A 16,001-nucleotide genomic window follows, 5' to 3' on the forward strand; every position below is an offset into this window, starting at 1 on the left:
AATGTTGGTAGTGATCTTTATTTAGGGAAAAAAATAAAATAAAATAAAATAAATTATGCAATTATTATTATTATTATTATCTTTTTTGTAGTATGACCCACAAACAGCGCTTTTACAGTCTATGTAACAGTGAGGGGATTTGCACTTTTTGGGCACTGTATTTTTCATTCAGAGATGGGGATTGCACTTTTGGGTCCACAACAGGGCCTTATCTGGATTTTAATTGGTTGTTCATAGAAAGTTGATCGTCATCTCTGTAATCTCATTGGGTATCAGTCTACTCAAAGGGATTTCCTTGTGGGGTCCATATTCTTTGGTATGGATGAGATTGGGTCACTTTGATCCCCCACGTATATATGATAAATCCCACTTTCTCTTTCTTTGTTCAAACTTTTCCTCACTACAAATTTTGGAGAGAGACCTGTTTGTTGGGTTGTCTCTTCCTTTGCTGCTTGATTCAACATGTCCTAATGTTGAGACTTTAGCTTTTGTGGTCCATATGATTTTCAAGTCCTCCGAAAGTTTTTGGCTCTTGTTCACTAATATCCCTTTATGGTAGGGCTAAGCAGCCAATATAATAAGCCATTTCTCTCACTCTCATAATGCAACATGTTTGTGGAATGAGGGATCCAACTTTCCGTTCAAATGGAAAAAATGTTCAGTCCCTAACAGTGTCGTTGTTTCTTTGCTGTATACCCCTTAAAAAAGTGAAAAACTTCATTAGGGGCCCAAACAAAGTGGACCATGACCATCAACTTATTCTTTTTTCTTTTATGCCACGTATACATATTAGCTGGACACTAACCTCCAGGTAAAGCAAATCCCAGGCTCTTTATATAACTTTTGGATTTCCTTTTTCATGATTTATGCTTTTTCCAAAAGTAATTTTTTTTATTTTTTTTAGATATAATAGAAGTTATATTTAGGATCTGTTTAATATAGCTGATAAAAATAAAATTTTAATTGTAAAATTTTGTATAATACATTTTTTTTTTAATTTTTTTTATTAAAAATTTAATAAATATTTAGCTGTAAATAAAAAAATTACATTAAATGCTTATTAAGGTGTATTAAATATTTATTAAATTTTCATATAAAATAAAAAAAAAATTTTAAAAAATTTAAAATTTTAATTTTTTAAAACAGTTTAAAAAAACTCATTTTTTGAATAATTACTTATTAACTTTTATCAAATATATTTTCTTTTTATAAAAAAATATTTAATCTTTAAATAGAACTTTTAAATAAAAAAAAAAAAAAAGTAATGTGAAACATAACCTTAATTGTCTTGGTTATAAGCTCGTCTAGAAAATTATTCAAATGTTCTAATAAACTGCTTTTAAATATCAAAAACAAGCATTCAAGGGTAAGCAGGAGCATTTCAAGAAATTACTTTTCTTCTCCTTCTTTTTAAACAATGAATTTACCTTTTTATCCTCACTCCTCTTCCTCATTCTCTTTATTCTTTCCGCATTTTTTTTCCTATCAAAACAAAGTTTATGATACAATATTGGCATCTGTTTTCTATAATATGCTTAGATTATTGTCAAAATTTAGAAGTTAAAATAAACGATTGCAACACCATTGTTGCACTCTGTATATTGATTTGTTAATTTAGGTTGAAAAAAGAGGCATGTGAATCCAATCAAATAAATATACTTAATAAAACGTCATGTTATGTGTAATGTATGTGGCTTTTCTATTGCCCTTCCATATACGGTATTTTGGATAGCCTTCCTGTCGAAAATGTTGACAAAAAATTAAAAGAAGTAAAAGTATGAGGTGCACAAATTGGTAAACTGGATAAACAATTGAGAAGATAAGCATTTGGATTAGGATTTACATATCTTTATACATTAACTTCAAAGGATAGATCAAGTATATGGATAAAGCTGATGTGGAGGCATTCAGAGAAGAAAACTTTGGTGGGGATAAGGAATTTTCACTCATCCAACAGAAAAATAGGAAAAAATAAAGAAAAATAAATTTTGATATCGAAATTGTCGAAATATTCCTTGGCCTGAAAAAGACTCACCTTTTGACCAATTCTCTTTTCTCTCTCCATCTCTATCTCATTTAATTTGATTTGTGGAGTCTCTCTCATACATATATATATATATATTGGAAAATTACAACAACGTTCATATATTTATAATTTTTTTCAGCTCTACCTTCATATTTCGACAAATTACATATTCATCTTATTATATTTGAATATTTTGTATTGATATTTTTATTTATTTGTTTGTTTGCAATATTATTGATATTTCTTTTATCAGTCGATTTTTTTTTTAACTCTTTTATCAGTTGTTAAATAGTGATTTTTTTATTAGTTAAAAGAAAATTTCTATGTAATATGGTAAATTCACTACCCCTTTTAACCAGTACTCTTATATATTATATATAGTATACACCTACACACACTCATATACTACACAATTTTATTGTATACTCAGACACATATTCATATACTACACAATTATTATTTTTTTACCTATATTGCAGAAAAATTGAATTTAGCTAATTTATATTCATTGATCATGTTATACAATTTTGTGAAATGTAAATCAAATTCTAGTTTAAAGGCATCATGCAGTTGGGGAAAAAAATAAAAATAAATTTGAATGCCTACATACTGCGAATGAAAGGCAAAATAGATTTATCTAAATTAATATATATATATATATATATATATTTACATATGTGTGTATATTATCTAGAAAAAATTTTCAAGTGTTGACTAATTGTTTAAGTAATTATAAAAGGGTATGAGTACATACAACTTGACCGTATACATATATATATTATAATTTTTTATTTATTTATTTTTTGGTAACGTATATATTTCAAAGCAACATATTTGTCACGTAAAATGTTCTTTGCATTGGGTTAAAAGGACCACTTTTCCGAAATCTTACAGATTACTTTGAACTGCCTTCCCTTACATCTAGCCACCCACTTGTAAGCTGCTGGAGCCTAGTGGATGAGTTGTTATAGAACAAAAAAAGAAAAAGAAAAAGGCAAAAAAAAAGTGAATTTGGGTTGGATTTGTTCAATTTTGGACTAAAACTTTACCTAAACTAAATTGTTAGGTTTACTTACTGTAGCAATCCAATCTAAACTATTACTAATTCTAAAATCGAATTAACCCAAACTGTTGGGTTAAGAAAATCATTCACCTGAATATAAATAAATAATTAATTTAATTGAATTACCACATTTAAAAAAAAAAAACATAAATATTCATCGGTTTGTTATTAAGAGTTCATGGCAAAAGAATGGCTACGCAACCATTAGTTTTGTTAATCCTAAAATTAGAGATTTCATTCACTACAGTTGAGTTTTTATTATAAATCTTTATTATCTATAGTTATACTTTTAAGCATTACATTTTAAAAATCAAATATTTTTCCAACTAAACTTTTGTTTATTGAAAAAAAATAATAAAGTGTAGACTACATACGGATACAAACTAATGATGATAATAAATTAATAAGGTTAGATATAGAGATTAAATAAAAATTTTATATATAAAGATATATATATATATAATTATTTTAATTATATTACATCCGCTTTAGATTGAATTGGCTCCAACTTCGTAACCAACCCAAACCGATGGGCGGGCTAATTTGGATTTTGCCCACCCCTGAATTAAAATCGCAAAGTCAGGTAATTTGATAGTAAGGAGTATGTATAAAGTATATGGTTTTGGATGTATAAAGTATATGGTTTTGGGTGTATAAAGAGCCACTAAGCCAACTGAAGCCGATAAAAAAACGACCCGAAACCAGGCCCATGAAAAGTTCAGTGGAGCCGCATGGCCAGTTTCCGGGTCGACCCGGAAAAGTAGTAGGGTTGCTAGTCTACGCTCATCAAAGCCAAGCACGGTGTTCCCGTCGAGGATCGGAGGATCTCGTCGATTCATAGCTCTGTAAGTTATTGCTTCCCTTAAATTTGAAACAGACAAGCTCCTAAACAGGGTCGTTTTGTTGTTTACTCTGCCAACACTAAAATAATTAATCTGTTGCTGCTAAGATCTCCCCAAGTTGGACTTCTCTTTGATTTTCATCGATGTTTTTAAGTCGAATTCACTGTTTTATGAATATCTTAATAAATGTTTGAATTATATAACTCTAGGGTGTATATAATATATATTATCAGTTTCATTTTATTTTTTTGTGGTTATTATATTTTTATGGAATAGGCATTCTTAACCTTAGTTGGCTAAAATTCCACTATCTGTTCAACGATCGGGTATGGTTAATCCAAGACGAAAATGGGTCTTCTAGGTTTTTTATGAGATATTTTGCTTTGTAGATATAGGTTGATATCTGTTTTCCACTTTAGGCGGCTAAAAATTTTGGAATTTTGAGAAAAAATAAGCTTGTTGCCTTTTTGGTGTTTTGTTAGACACTAGTGCTAATGTGGAATATGAAATGGGGTTTGCAAGCATGTCCACATTCTATTTCTCGTCGCACAAGCAAGGCAAGTAGAGTTTAATGTTAGTATGAGATACTAGGAAGATTTAATTGGTAACGCTGAACAAAGGGAGATGAATGTGGGGCATGTTGGTTGATGTTGATCCTCGGAAATTTTTGCGAACTTTTGCATTAGGATGTGTGGTAGATTGTTAAGTGGTATAGAGCTTTCAAAGAGACAAGAGACTTCTGCTTAGATTTATTAGTGAAACATTTTTGTTTTGTGTTTTTCTGACAAAGTGAGTATACATCTGAATATTTGACATGTTTAGTGAAGCAAAGCTAAGTTGTGAATTTCGTATATTGAATGCATGACCTGCTAGTAATATACCTATTTTTTTGGCCCTTTTTTGCTAATTCAGCCATTTCAGGATAGCAGTGTAGGTTTTCAAGTACGAAGTAAGTTTAGTAGAAATTGAAAACTAATTGTTAGATACCTGATATAGAAGTTGACATTGATGGACAATACGTCTTGTATACCTATAAGTTGGTTATAAGCTCAATCAGGTTGATGTACAATCTTGTTTTGGTGATTTTAGATTTGGGTTGTTTGGAGAGAGTACAATTTGAGAGCTCCTTACAAGTCTGGTCTAGACCTTAAGAAGATGAAGACTGGGATTCTTAGTTTTAGATTACTTTAGCTGAGTCCTTTTCTTTCCAGAAAAACTATGATTGCTAATGGGAAGAGATTCTTGCCATATTATCAAGGATCATAGAATCATCTAGAGTTAGGATTTGATACTTCCATTGCATTTTTGTGTTTCAGCAACTTTATTCCTTACCAAGGATTATTATTCAATAACCATCCTATTTCAAGCCTCAGTTGAGTTACATGGAAAATGCAGTTCCACGTGTAGGTGGCTAAAGACGTTGTTTTCTGCAGGATCTTGATAATGGCAGGGAGAAATCGTGCCCCTCGCCATCATAATGGTTTCCGAAATTTTCATGAGCCAGTAATGAATTGAGAACCAGGACCCCTCCCCATTCATCCTGCAGCATTGGAAGACGAACTTGAAATGCAACATAGAGAAATGCAGAGGGTTCTTGCAGAGAATCGTCATGTAATTGATGATAATACTCTTCTTCAACGGGAATTGACAGCTGCAAAAGATGAGATCCACAGATTGGGGCAGGTCATACCCAAACTTCGGGCCGAAAAAGAGGCAAATATAAGGGTATTAATTGAGAGAGGACTGAAGCTAGAAGCTGATCTTCATGCTTCTGAGCCTTTGAGGGCAGAGGTTATCCAGTTAAGGACTGAAATTCAGAAGTTAAATTCTTTACGGCTGGAGCTGTTTTCCCAAGTCCAAGGCCTCACAAAGGATATTAATCAATTGCAAGCAGAGAATCAGCAACTGGTTGGCATGAGGGCTGATGTCGATGGAATGCACAAAGAGCTTGTTGAGGCCAGGTTTGACGTTGAATTTATGTTCAATTACTTTGCTGGTCTGGTTCTGTTTTTCTGCCCCACTTTTCTTTTTGGGAGTGGTGGTGGCACATACTTGGACAAGTACTAGGTTATCTGTCTGTTATGCTGGCAAATGATTTTTCTTTATTATCTTTAAATTGAATGTCAAAGTACTTGTTAGGAGGGCTTATGAATACGAGAAGAAAGCCAATGAAGAACAAGTTGAACAGAAGCAAGCAATGGAAAAAAACCTCATTTCTATGGCTCGTGAAATAGAGATGTTACGGGCGGAGCAGCTGAATGTTGAGAGGAGGACACGGGGACTTGGTTTTCTCTCTTTCTCTCACTTTCACACACGTATACACGCAGACAAACACATTCACTTTTAATGAGTATGAGTACATTGAGATTTTTTTAATCATCTGTACCTTTAGGAAGCAAAACGGTTTGAAGCCTCTGCTGTATTTCTACAGGTGGTGGGGTTTATGGTGTGTTGAATGGAAGCCCTGAAATGAGATATCCAGGTGTTGCATATGGTGATGGCTATGGCAGCCCTTGGGGACATTATGACAGACATGGCCCTTCTCGACGTTGATTTTTCATAATCATGTCTTAGAGTGCTTTGCTGTTGTTCTTCCATACTTATTAAGAACATATGGATTCACAAATGGTAGACAAATGGTAAAATGTTGTCTCAGGAGCCACCCCAACGCCACTTTGTTACCTTACCATTACAACCAATTTGGCTTCAAGCTGACATGCGAGGTCCCCAAACATAAAATACTAATCAAGGTTGCAGGATGCTGCAGGAGAATTGTAATGTGTTCTGTTTATAATGAAATGGGTAATTGCTGTTTATGGTGCTTTGATTTCAGATAATTGGTTTAAGCTGTCATTGTAAAGAAGTTAAAAATTCCAAAGGTGAAAAGTATTGCTTGTGTTTCTGTGCTTGTCTCCATATTTATTCATGATGTTTCGGCCCAGGACTTGCTAAATTAGATCCATACTGGTTAAGAATGCAAGTTAGAGTAGGCCTAATTAGAGTTGACCTGCTTTTACCAGAAAAAATTTGAGTTGATCTGCTAAATAGAATTTATTAGATGGACTCCAAATAGTTACTCCCATGGTGGAAAGGCATTGTCCAGTTTGCCTTGAAATCTAATATTTCTCAATTATTTTGATATGAATTATTTTTTAGTTATAGAAATGATGAGAAATACACCTTGGTAAATAGTAAGGATTAATGAATCAATTTCACTACAAAGTAACATCGTAGCTGTTAAGCAAATTACACAGGAGCACAGTTGTCTAGAATTAAAATTGAAAGGAATTTCAGTCTGTCATTTTCAAAGTTTTTAACAATAAAAAATTTAGGCTACAATTACATTTCTAGATCTTCATAAGAGAATTTAGGCTCTATTTCTTGTGCTGAATCTTCTGCTAGCTTGTTGTTAATCATACTCTTATGCGGAGCTTGAAACCATTTTTATTTTTTATTTTTAATTCTTTTTTCGTCCCTCATCCATCCAAAACCTCTGTTTCTTATCAGAAATCTAAAATATGGGTAATAAAGCAAAACGAGTAAGAATAGTGCACCATAAACGACTAAAACTATAATCATTGGAAAGATTATAAATGTTCATTATTATTCTTTATTATTTTTCTATATTGGGGGTATGAAAATTTGAATTCTGGATCTTTGCTAGACGAGATAGTGGATATGGCGAAGGCTGTTAAATAAGTAGAGCGTTTGTTTATAATAACTAGTGCCTTTGTTTCAGAGCCTTTGTTTCAAAGCCTTTGAAATTCTTTCGATAGTGGAAGGCGTTGTTCTACAACATCCTCCAATTAAGCTAGCTCCCGAATCACGCCATCTTCTTGAAAAACACTCGAATTTGTCATCATCGAAACACTTTGAAGGCTGTCATTATTTAAAGAATAAATAAATAAATAAATAATAGATTTGAACATGTGGTTTCCATTTTATATGCATTTTATTTATTTTCTTTTACCTATCTATCTATAAGAGAGTTTTCTAAATATAAAGCCAACTTACCAGCCATCTCTTAGCTCTGCCATCCCATATTTCACCACTATTAGGATAAACAACAATTAGTTTATCTGTTATCTGGACAAGGAAAAGGAAAATTTGTGTTAAAAATCACCTTGAACTGGAAAGAAACTCAATTTGCAATCCTTTATAGTTTAGAAATTAGAGAAAATTATTTATTTTTACCTCCCTGAATTTGCAGATGAGGTTTTCAATAAAATGAGGAGGTGCACAGTTTATTCCCACAGCATGTACTCTGTCACTTTTGTTGATTATCTCAAGGCATTCCTTGAAGCTTTCTCCTGATGGGGCATTCTCACCATCTACAGAGCTAAAGCAGATCCAAGATGGCATTTCGATGTTTTCTTCTTCAAGCAACTCCACACATGCCTGAAATATTCCTCAAAATTTTAGGCAAATATCTACTGGAAAATTAGATATTCTAATTCTGTAGGATGGTCAGGGTAAATGTGCTCAAAGTTAGAAATTGTGAAGCATAACAGGTAATACTGCATCTGTCTATTTGGTTCTAAAGAACTAATAAAAAGTTCATAAAGGTTTCCATTTTTAGAGTGACTGCTGAGTTGAAATTTCGAGAAACAACAATTTATATCAAATTAATAAAAGACTTAAACTACAATTATTAGTAAATAAAACCCAAAAAAAAAAAAAAAGAAAAAGAAACGCTAATAAAAAATATGTAAGAGCCAGCTTTGTATAAGAATTTATGTTTCAAACATAAAGTAAAATGAGGCTCTGACGAGGAACTAGAACATCTAAAATAAGATGGACGAATATCTTTTACATATGCTCTTTTTTGTACGCCTATTAAGCAAATTAGCGTTTTCTGATTCATATAAAAAATTAGGATTCTTTCCGTGTTCACCATTTAAAGTTATTATATAGGCTGTATATGTGTTGGCTAATGTTGGAATGGTGGGACAGAGAAGAAAAATTTGCCATGTTGGCTGGCATCCTAGTGGATTTCATTTATATATGTATATATACAAATTATCCATCTATAATTTACCAACAAAACATTTTATCGATCTATAAGTACCAAATAAATCAAAAATAGAAAAATTCAGCTTCTATCTGATGTTATTTAGAGAATAGAAAGGTTGTCAACCACCATTACTCCCCATGTACACTGACCAACTTGAATTGCACTAGACTCACTTTCTTGAAAATAAGAATTTCTTGGCTTGGATGAGGATGCCAAGTAAGCCATTATAATAAAGAATTTTTTTACCTATAATTTGGGGTTAATTTTAACAGTCAAATGCAAGACGACCAGATTTTACACTAAGATATGTACTAAACATATAACAAGAAAATCAAACTGGTAGAACAAACAAACCTGTGCTTCAAGCTTATTAGGAATGGTTTCGAATGCAAGTAAATCAGGACCTGCTTCCACAAGAATTTGCAATCTACGTCTGTGGAAGTCCTTCAGCTTATCCAAAGTTACCTTCGGTCCATAATTCCCACTGAACGAAAATGAGATTGACACATTGAAAAATGTTGATTTGAAAAAAAAAAAAAAAAAAAGGATTGAAGAAGATAATCAAGTTTAGCTAGTATTATAGACAGAAATTAAACCTGTATTCTGAGCCATCAGCGAGATAAGCTCCATAGCTTCCAATGGAGGCTGCAATCAAAGCTCGGTTATAGCCATGCTTAGGAGTAGCTTCAATGGCATCCCAGAAACTATCGCGGGCTTCAACCGCTAATTTGACACTCCTCTTTAGTAACAATTCACCTTCATCAATGGAAAATCCCTTTGAAAGAAACCCAGGAAGGGTGGCCTATATATATAAATGCAGATTAAATAATGTAAACATGTAAAAACAGAAGATTATTAAGAGATTAAACAGTATGATTTTCCAGAATTTGATCCACTTCACAACATAATTAGAATTCAGCTTGGCAAACCCATTTGTTCATATTCATTTTAAACAATTCCCTGAAACCTGGAAATTATATAATTACCACATTCAACATAATACCAATCATTATGATGGTAGTTAATACTTTCTGCTCCCTAGCTAATTGGACAATCAATATTCTATTGAAATGCTAATCAAGCATATTGTATGACCCAGATCCAAATTTTCAATCTTTGAAACACGTATAAATGGATCTTTATATCATAAGATAATCTCTATTTTATTTCTATGTTAAAACGAACATAGGACAAAAATTTCCCACATCGAAATGTGAAGAAACAGAGAAGAAGACAATGAAAACAGAGGCTGAAAAAATGCAAGAAAAAAAGCTCAGAAAACCTGGTAAGATGAAGTGACCAAAACATCTGCACCGGCTTGCAAATATTCCAAATGAACCTATATATGCAATCCCAAAAAAAAAAAACTTAAATCCATAAAAAAAAAAAAACCAGAACAAACAGAGAAACAACAATGGTGGCAGAGGCAGAGACACAAAACACAGAAAAATACCTGTTTGATGAGGTGGGGTTGTTTGATAAGGCAGAGAGCGCTCCAAAGAGGGTCGTTAATGGAGGCACCATGTCTCTCAAGCTGCGTGGCGAATCCTCCATCAACCACCGCACAACCTCCTGCTTTCATTATAAGTTGTTCCAATGGCGTTGCCTTCTTCACTCCCATCTCTCCTTCAATTGTTTTTTCTTTTCTTTTCTTTCGTGGAGACTTTGGAAAGAAAGAAAGAAAGAAAGAAATAAAGCGCGTTAGAACGTTGAAAAGAGAAAGAAGAAATGGGATATTTGCTCTAATGGTGTTGTGGTGAGTTGGTGTTGGAAGGGGCTCTCTGTTTTTATTTTTATTTATTTATTTATTTTATTTTTTTTGGAGAGTGAATGCGGACGAAATACAATTCAGGTTCTTTTCTTTGGAGATCTGGCTCAAGTAGAACAACCCCAAATCTATTATTTTTTAAAAACAAAATTAAAAAAAGAAGGTAAAATAGTTATAAATTTTTGGGTTTTGGGGTTTTGTCAGCTTCTAAGTTGTTTAATTTGGTCCTAGATTTGGGTGGACAAGATTTACCTAACAAGGAAAATGGAGATGGATCGGATTGTTTGTGATCCGATTGACGCGCTTTTCTTTCATTCACCAAACACACTTCTTGCCGGGGGAGTGAATGGTTTTCCAAGCTCAATTGGCCAGCTGTAACTACGACACTCTTTTTATGAAAACCCAGGTAAGTGTTATTAAGATTTTTTATTTTATTTTCATTTTTAACAAAGATATTATGAAACCAGATCATAAGGAGCAAATTAAAAGAGTTTTGAGAATAAAGAATCTTAAACACGTTTAGGAAGAGGTGGATGAGAGTTGTCCATGCCAGGATTGACAAACACCGTGTGAGGTGCATTTTTTAATAAAAAGTCTCTAAGAACTTCTTCATTAAATTTGCCAAATGTTCCATTAAAAATTCTTTCTCATAGAAATTCTCTCAGCCAAAAAACAAAAAAAGTCAAACCCAAAACTTCTTTATTACTATTATTTTTCGGTTTTGATGCAATAACTTTAGAAATAGTGACTTCAATTTTGTTGATTAATAAAATAAGAACACTTGTAATTTGTTGAAAAACAGTGACACGACCAATCTTTTGACCAAATTGGGGTCAAATTTGGAGAAATTTCTAACCTAGCGGCCAAGATCCATTTTGAGTCTCAGTATGTTTCAGAATGAATTTAACCTAAAAAAATTGGATAATTGTGAATATAAAAAAGAGCATAAGTTCGTGCCTCCAATGTTACCAAATTCCCTACTGTGTGGATATGGCCATGGAGGATTTAATTAGATCTAATTAATGAAAATGAGCCATTTTCTTAAGTTGAAAATTAAGAAGCAAACGACTTTTAACAAAGATTGAGTTTTGAAGGAAAAGAAAAATTGTAAAAAAAAATTAAATAAATAACAATAAATATATGGGTGAGAAAGAAACATCATTCAAAGGTAACTGGCGGGTGGTGAAGGCTCAGAGAGGGTTCTGACTTCTGACTTTGGTGCTCTATACGTCTACTTCATCACCAACCTACCAACCTGGACCTGCTTTTAAAATATTACCACGTTAACACAACTGGACTCTCCCTCCAATATTATTACTCAATATTGACTCCACAGTTTCAAATAATATATTTTTTTTTTTTTGGGAATTGAAATAAATAGTTAAATAAAACGTGGAGGCAATTTTTAATAATGCCAGTAACTCTAGTAGCATATCATTTAATGGGGTCGTTGAATGTCTAAGTTTGGTCACAGTCTCTCTGGCTAACCAAAAAAAAAAAAACAACCAAAAAACAACAAGTCTGCAATATTGAATAATTGGGGTTATGGATTTTCAGAGTAAATTGACCTTGTAGAATTCTCTTGAGTTAATTAAATATTGATTGGCCAGCTGGAAAAATTGCCGGATCCATTCCGTGGCCCATGTCTCTATCACGTTAATTTTCAGCAGTGGTTCAGCAGTTCATGGCATAAAATTAAATCTCAATCTACTGCTTCTAGTACCATTGTTTACCAAAAAAGAACACTGACTTTACATAGGCCGTCTCGACTGGAACATTTACTTAATATGGTCTTTTTAGTAATTGGTAGAGTTGGAAATTTGATTAGGTCCAGGGATCAGAATATATAACATATTGCATCCCAATTGTTTCCCATTCACATGGCTGAGCTTAAGGCTATTGAGTGGGCCTTAACTATAGCTGAGGAATTTGATTGGCCTTATGTGGATTGGTTGTGTGATTCCCTTTCGGTAGTCAATCAGATTAATGCCTATTCTCTTCAGAGCCATGTGAATGGGAAACAGAGGAAATCATCTCAGCTGTCCGATGTCAAATGAAAGAGAAGAAGTGGTCGGGTGTGTGGACTCCAAGACAGGCCAATAATTGTGCTGATCTTGCAGCTAAGTATGCCTTTAAGGATAACATACTATTCTGCTCTTATAATTATTTTTGTAATTGTCCTGCTGCTCTGGTTTCTCAAATCCTCTCTGAGGAAGTTTTTTGTGTGCACTGAAGGGTAATCAGTGTTTTGTCTGGTTCCCTTCCCTCTTGTTGTGCTTAATGCAGTTTCTTTCACCAAAAAAAAAAAATTGTTCTCTAGGGGACCATAATCATAAAAATTTTGATTTCCTTTTATTCACTTTCCTCAAGTTAATTAAACATAGAAGAGAAGCATATATATATACATATACAAAGATCAAAGCAAGTTTAGCTAAGCTCTTCCTATATCATTTCACCAAAAAGCTCATCCTACATCTTTCTCCTACTCCTTTACCCTTTTTATCTCTTTGGTGATACACATTCAATTAACATAACATAAAATGGACTTCCCAAAGTGAAATTTGACAACAAAACAAATGCACACTTTCCAATTCATTTCAAATATAGTAGAAACTAGAAACAAAAAATAAATTTTGTTACCATCGAAAATAGTAGTTTAATGGAAATAAACCACTCAGTTTTCACATTTATAAATTCGGAAGTTGAGGTTCGAATCTTTGTAAATCTCGTCATTACCTCAGATGGTTTCATGCCGCAATACTACATAGTACAAGACTACAGCCTGATGCCTATAATACTATTAAAATGTATCTTTTTTTTCCCAAAAAAAAAAAAAAAAAAAAAAAGAAAAACAAATTTGGTCGTATGAACAACAACCATGCAATATGGGCTAGAGCTAGGCTACATGTTTTTGTTTTTACATCTTGGGCCTATTTTGCGTTTTTCATACCCATAATCCGCCATAATACGGTCCATATACAAAATAAAAGAAATAGGAACGAAAAAACAAACCTTGACATTGAGGCATGCCTTTGACTGAGCAAAGAATAGAGTAAAAGTTATTGCCTCCACATGAAAATATATATATGTACATACATATATCTTTTTTTTTTTTTTTTTTTTTTTGATATTGAGGTGGGGAAAATCAAACTTGGAGAGAAAATAGTAATTTTTGTTAGAACATAAGTATGACATACATTGTTAGGCTTGCTTTCTATTAATTTAGGTTTAATTTTAAACTTTTGGGATTAACAACAATTTAAAACAGTATAAAAGCTTTGGTGACCGAGGGATCTTGTGTTAGATTCTTAATATTTCCATTTACATTTTTGCTTAATCATTATTTGTGTTGATTGAATTGTTGTTGATATTGTTTGGTGCCTGTAATGTTCTCCCCCCCCCCCCTCCCCCCTTTTAATAGGCTTACAGTGAAAATGCATATGAAAAAATAAATTTTATATATATTGGTGGGTCCGCTTGATCCATTTTCTAATTTATTATTTTGGAATAAATGACAATTTAATAACCTCTTTTTTTTTTTCTTTTTTTTTCTTGCTGAACGACAATTTAATAACTTTTACTATTAGATTATCTTGCAAATAAATGTTATTATGATAAGTGCCGGTGCCCACATCATAAAGAATGTATAAATGCACACAAGCGCTAACGGAAGCACATAAATTAAGAATCTATGAGACCAATAGCAAGCCGAGCATACTTATAGATGATTGAGACATGAGAATAGGGCATGGGGCAGGCAAATCAAAATGGAACACGTAAATGAAGAAGGTCAAAAGGCTGGCACAAGAAGAAGAATTTGCTGACTGTCATAATAAATTTTTTTATAAACTCAATCCCCTGGTGCAGATCAGAAATTATGTTATGCCGCGTGGTGCTAGCGTGTGCAAAATTAATACCCCATATTAATCGTATTCCCACATCTACCATATGTCTGCCACTCCCACGCCACAATTCAATGAGTTTTTTTGTCACTAAATTCATAAAATCTCTATACACAATAAAGTTTCTATAATATTTTTCCATCCTTACATGCTGTAAAGCTCTCTGCAAAAATGTCGATCAAATTTGCTGACGTTACTGTCAACAGAGACCATGTTGATCATCAAAATGGTCAGTTTAATTCTAATCAATTATATTCTAGAACTCTTTTTTGGTAGCTTTGTTTTTATGCACACACATATATGTCTATATGTATATATATTCTCATCCACTGCTCTGTTGCTGATCAATCGTTAAATCAAATTCGACACTTTTGTTTGTTCTGCATAGTCTATGAGTGATTGGAGTTTTGGTAGATAGCTTTAAAACCTTACCCTGGATTCTTTAATGTACCAATTATTATTTCAACAACCAACAATATTACATTGCAAAGTATATGTATATCTATACATTAATTATATATGATTGAGAATGGTATGGACTACATAGTGGATGGCCATTCCCACTCGAAATTTATGGCCACTCACTTGAATGGTTTACCTCCTCACAGAGGCAAAACACAAATATATATATATATATATATATATATATATATTGCAAGTAGAAACAGAAGCTAGCCAACAATATTGCATTGGTGCTAATCTTTGGTAGATGTAGAGGTTAAAGAATTGGGCATATATGGTTTGTTTGGTTTTGCAAATTCGTGGACACTTTTTGACCATTAATTTTCAAAAAACTAATTTTTGATAAATTAATTTTTGAAAATTAGTTTTGCGTCTTGATACTTCCGAAACAGGGTGGAAGAGGTATTCAAATATTATTGAAATTTGTTCAAATGATTTCAAACCCTTAGTTCATATTTTAGAAATCTGAAACTCAAAACAACTGAGTTGCTGTGGTGTAGTGGTTATCACGTTAGTCTTACACACTAAAGGTCCCCAGTTCGATCCTGGGCAGCAACATTTGGTTTTTTAAAATTTATTTTTCAGGAATTTTGCCAAAAACAACATTAATGATTTTTTCCTCTCCTCTAATAAAATATTATTATAAACTTTTAATATCCTTATGCCACAAATATTTATCTACTGATCTTGTCATATATATATATATATTTTTTGTAACAGCTACTCTCGCCAAATATGAACAAAGTAGCTTACATGCATATACATTCTATACAAATTTGTCCATTCCAAGAATGTATTTCTGACCCCACAAATATAACTGCTATAAAACTTGTCCCCAAAAATTGGCTAATCATTATTGTCCTGTATATTCTAATGAAATTAAGTAAATTGAAATGTTCACCTACTGAACTTCATTTTCAAGTT

At 32.6% G+C, this 16,001-nt stretch overlaps 2 protein-coding genes and 1 non-coding gene across 5 annotated transcripts; 2 read left to right on the forward strand and 1 right to left on the reverse strand.

Moving 5' to 3' along the window:
* The first annotated feature begins 3,740 nt into the window (after positions 1-3,740).
* Positions 3,741-6,833, forward strand: LOC107429446 (protein FLX-like 3). Of its 3 annotated transcripts, none has more exons than XM_016040131.4 (4): positions 3,741-3,934; positions 5,365-5,892; positions 6,071-6,281; positions 6,363-6,833. In XM_016040131.4, the coding sequence occupies exons 2-3, from the start codon at positions 5,498-5,500 to the stop codon at positions 6,276-6,278; spliced, it is 603 nt and encodes a 200-aa protein (XP_015895617.3). In that variant the 5' UTR covers positions 3,741-3,934; positions 5,365-5,497; the 3' UTR covers positions 6,279-6,281; positions 6,363-6,833. The 3 variants fall into 3 exon arrangements, with proteins under 3 accessions (XP_015895617.3, XP_048319137.2, XP_048319138.2); XM_048463180.2 differs by having other exon boundaries at positions 6,071-6,246; XM_048463181.2 differs by lacking the exon at positions 3,741-3,934 and adding an exon at positions 3,941-4,076 and having other exon boundaries at positions 6,071-6,246.
* A 624-nt stretch (positions 6,834-7,457) lies between these two features.
* Positions 7,458-10,841, reverse strand: LOC107429447 (homocysteine S-methyltransferase 1). Its single transcript, XM_016040133.4, has 7 exons — positions 10,399-10,841; positions 10,228-10,284; positions 9,542-9,747; positions 9,300-9,429; positions 8,126-8,329; positions 7,946-8,017; positions 7,458-7,810 (listed from the first exon to the last, which is right to left on the reverse strand). Exons 1-7 carry the CDS (start codon positions 10,564-10,566, stop codon positions 7,667-7,669), a joined length of 981 nt encoding a protein of 326 aa, XP_015895619.2. The 5' UTR covers positions 10,567-10,841; the 3' UTR covers positions 7,458-7,666.
* Positions 10,842-15,562: 4,721 nt separating this feature from the next.
* Positions 15,563-15,635, forward strand: TRNAV-UAC (transfer RNA valine (anticodon UAC)). The gene has a single exon. It is a non-coding gene; the product is annotated as a tRNA-Val (tRNA).
* Positions 15,636-16,001: the final 366 nt, after the last annotated feature.

The sequence above is a fragment of the Ziziphus jujuba genome, chromosome 12 (assembly GCF_031755915.1).
Source record: "Ziziphus jujuba cultivar Dongzao chromosome 12, ASM3175591v1".
NCBI lineage: Eukaryota > Viridiplantae > Streptophyta > Magnoliopsida > Rosales > Rhamnaceae > Ziziphus > Ziziphus jujuba.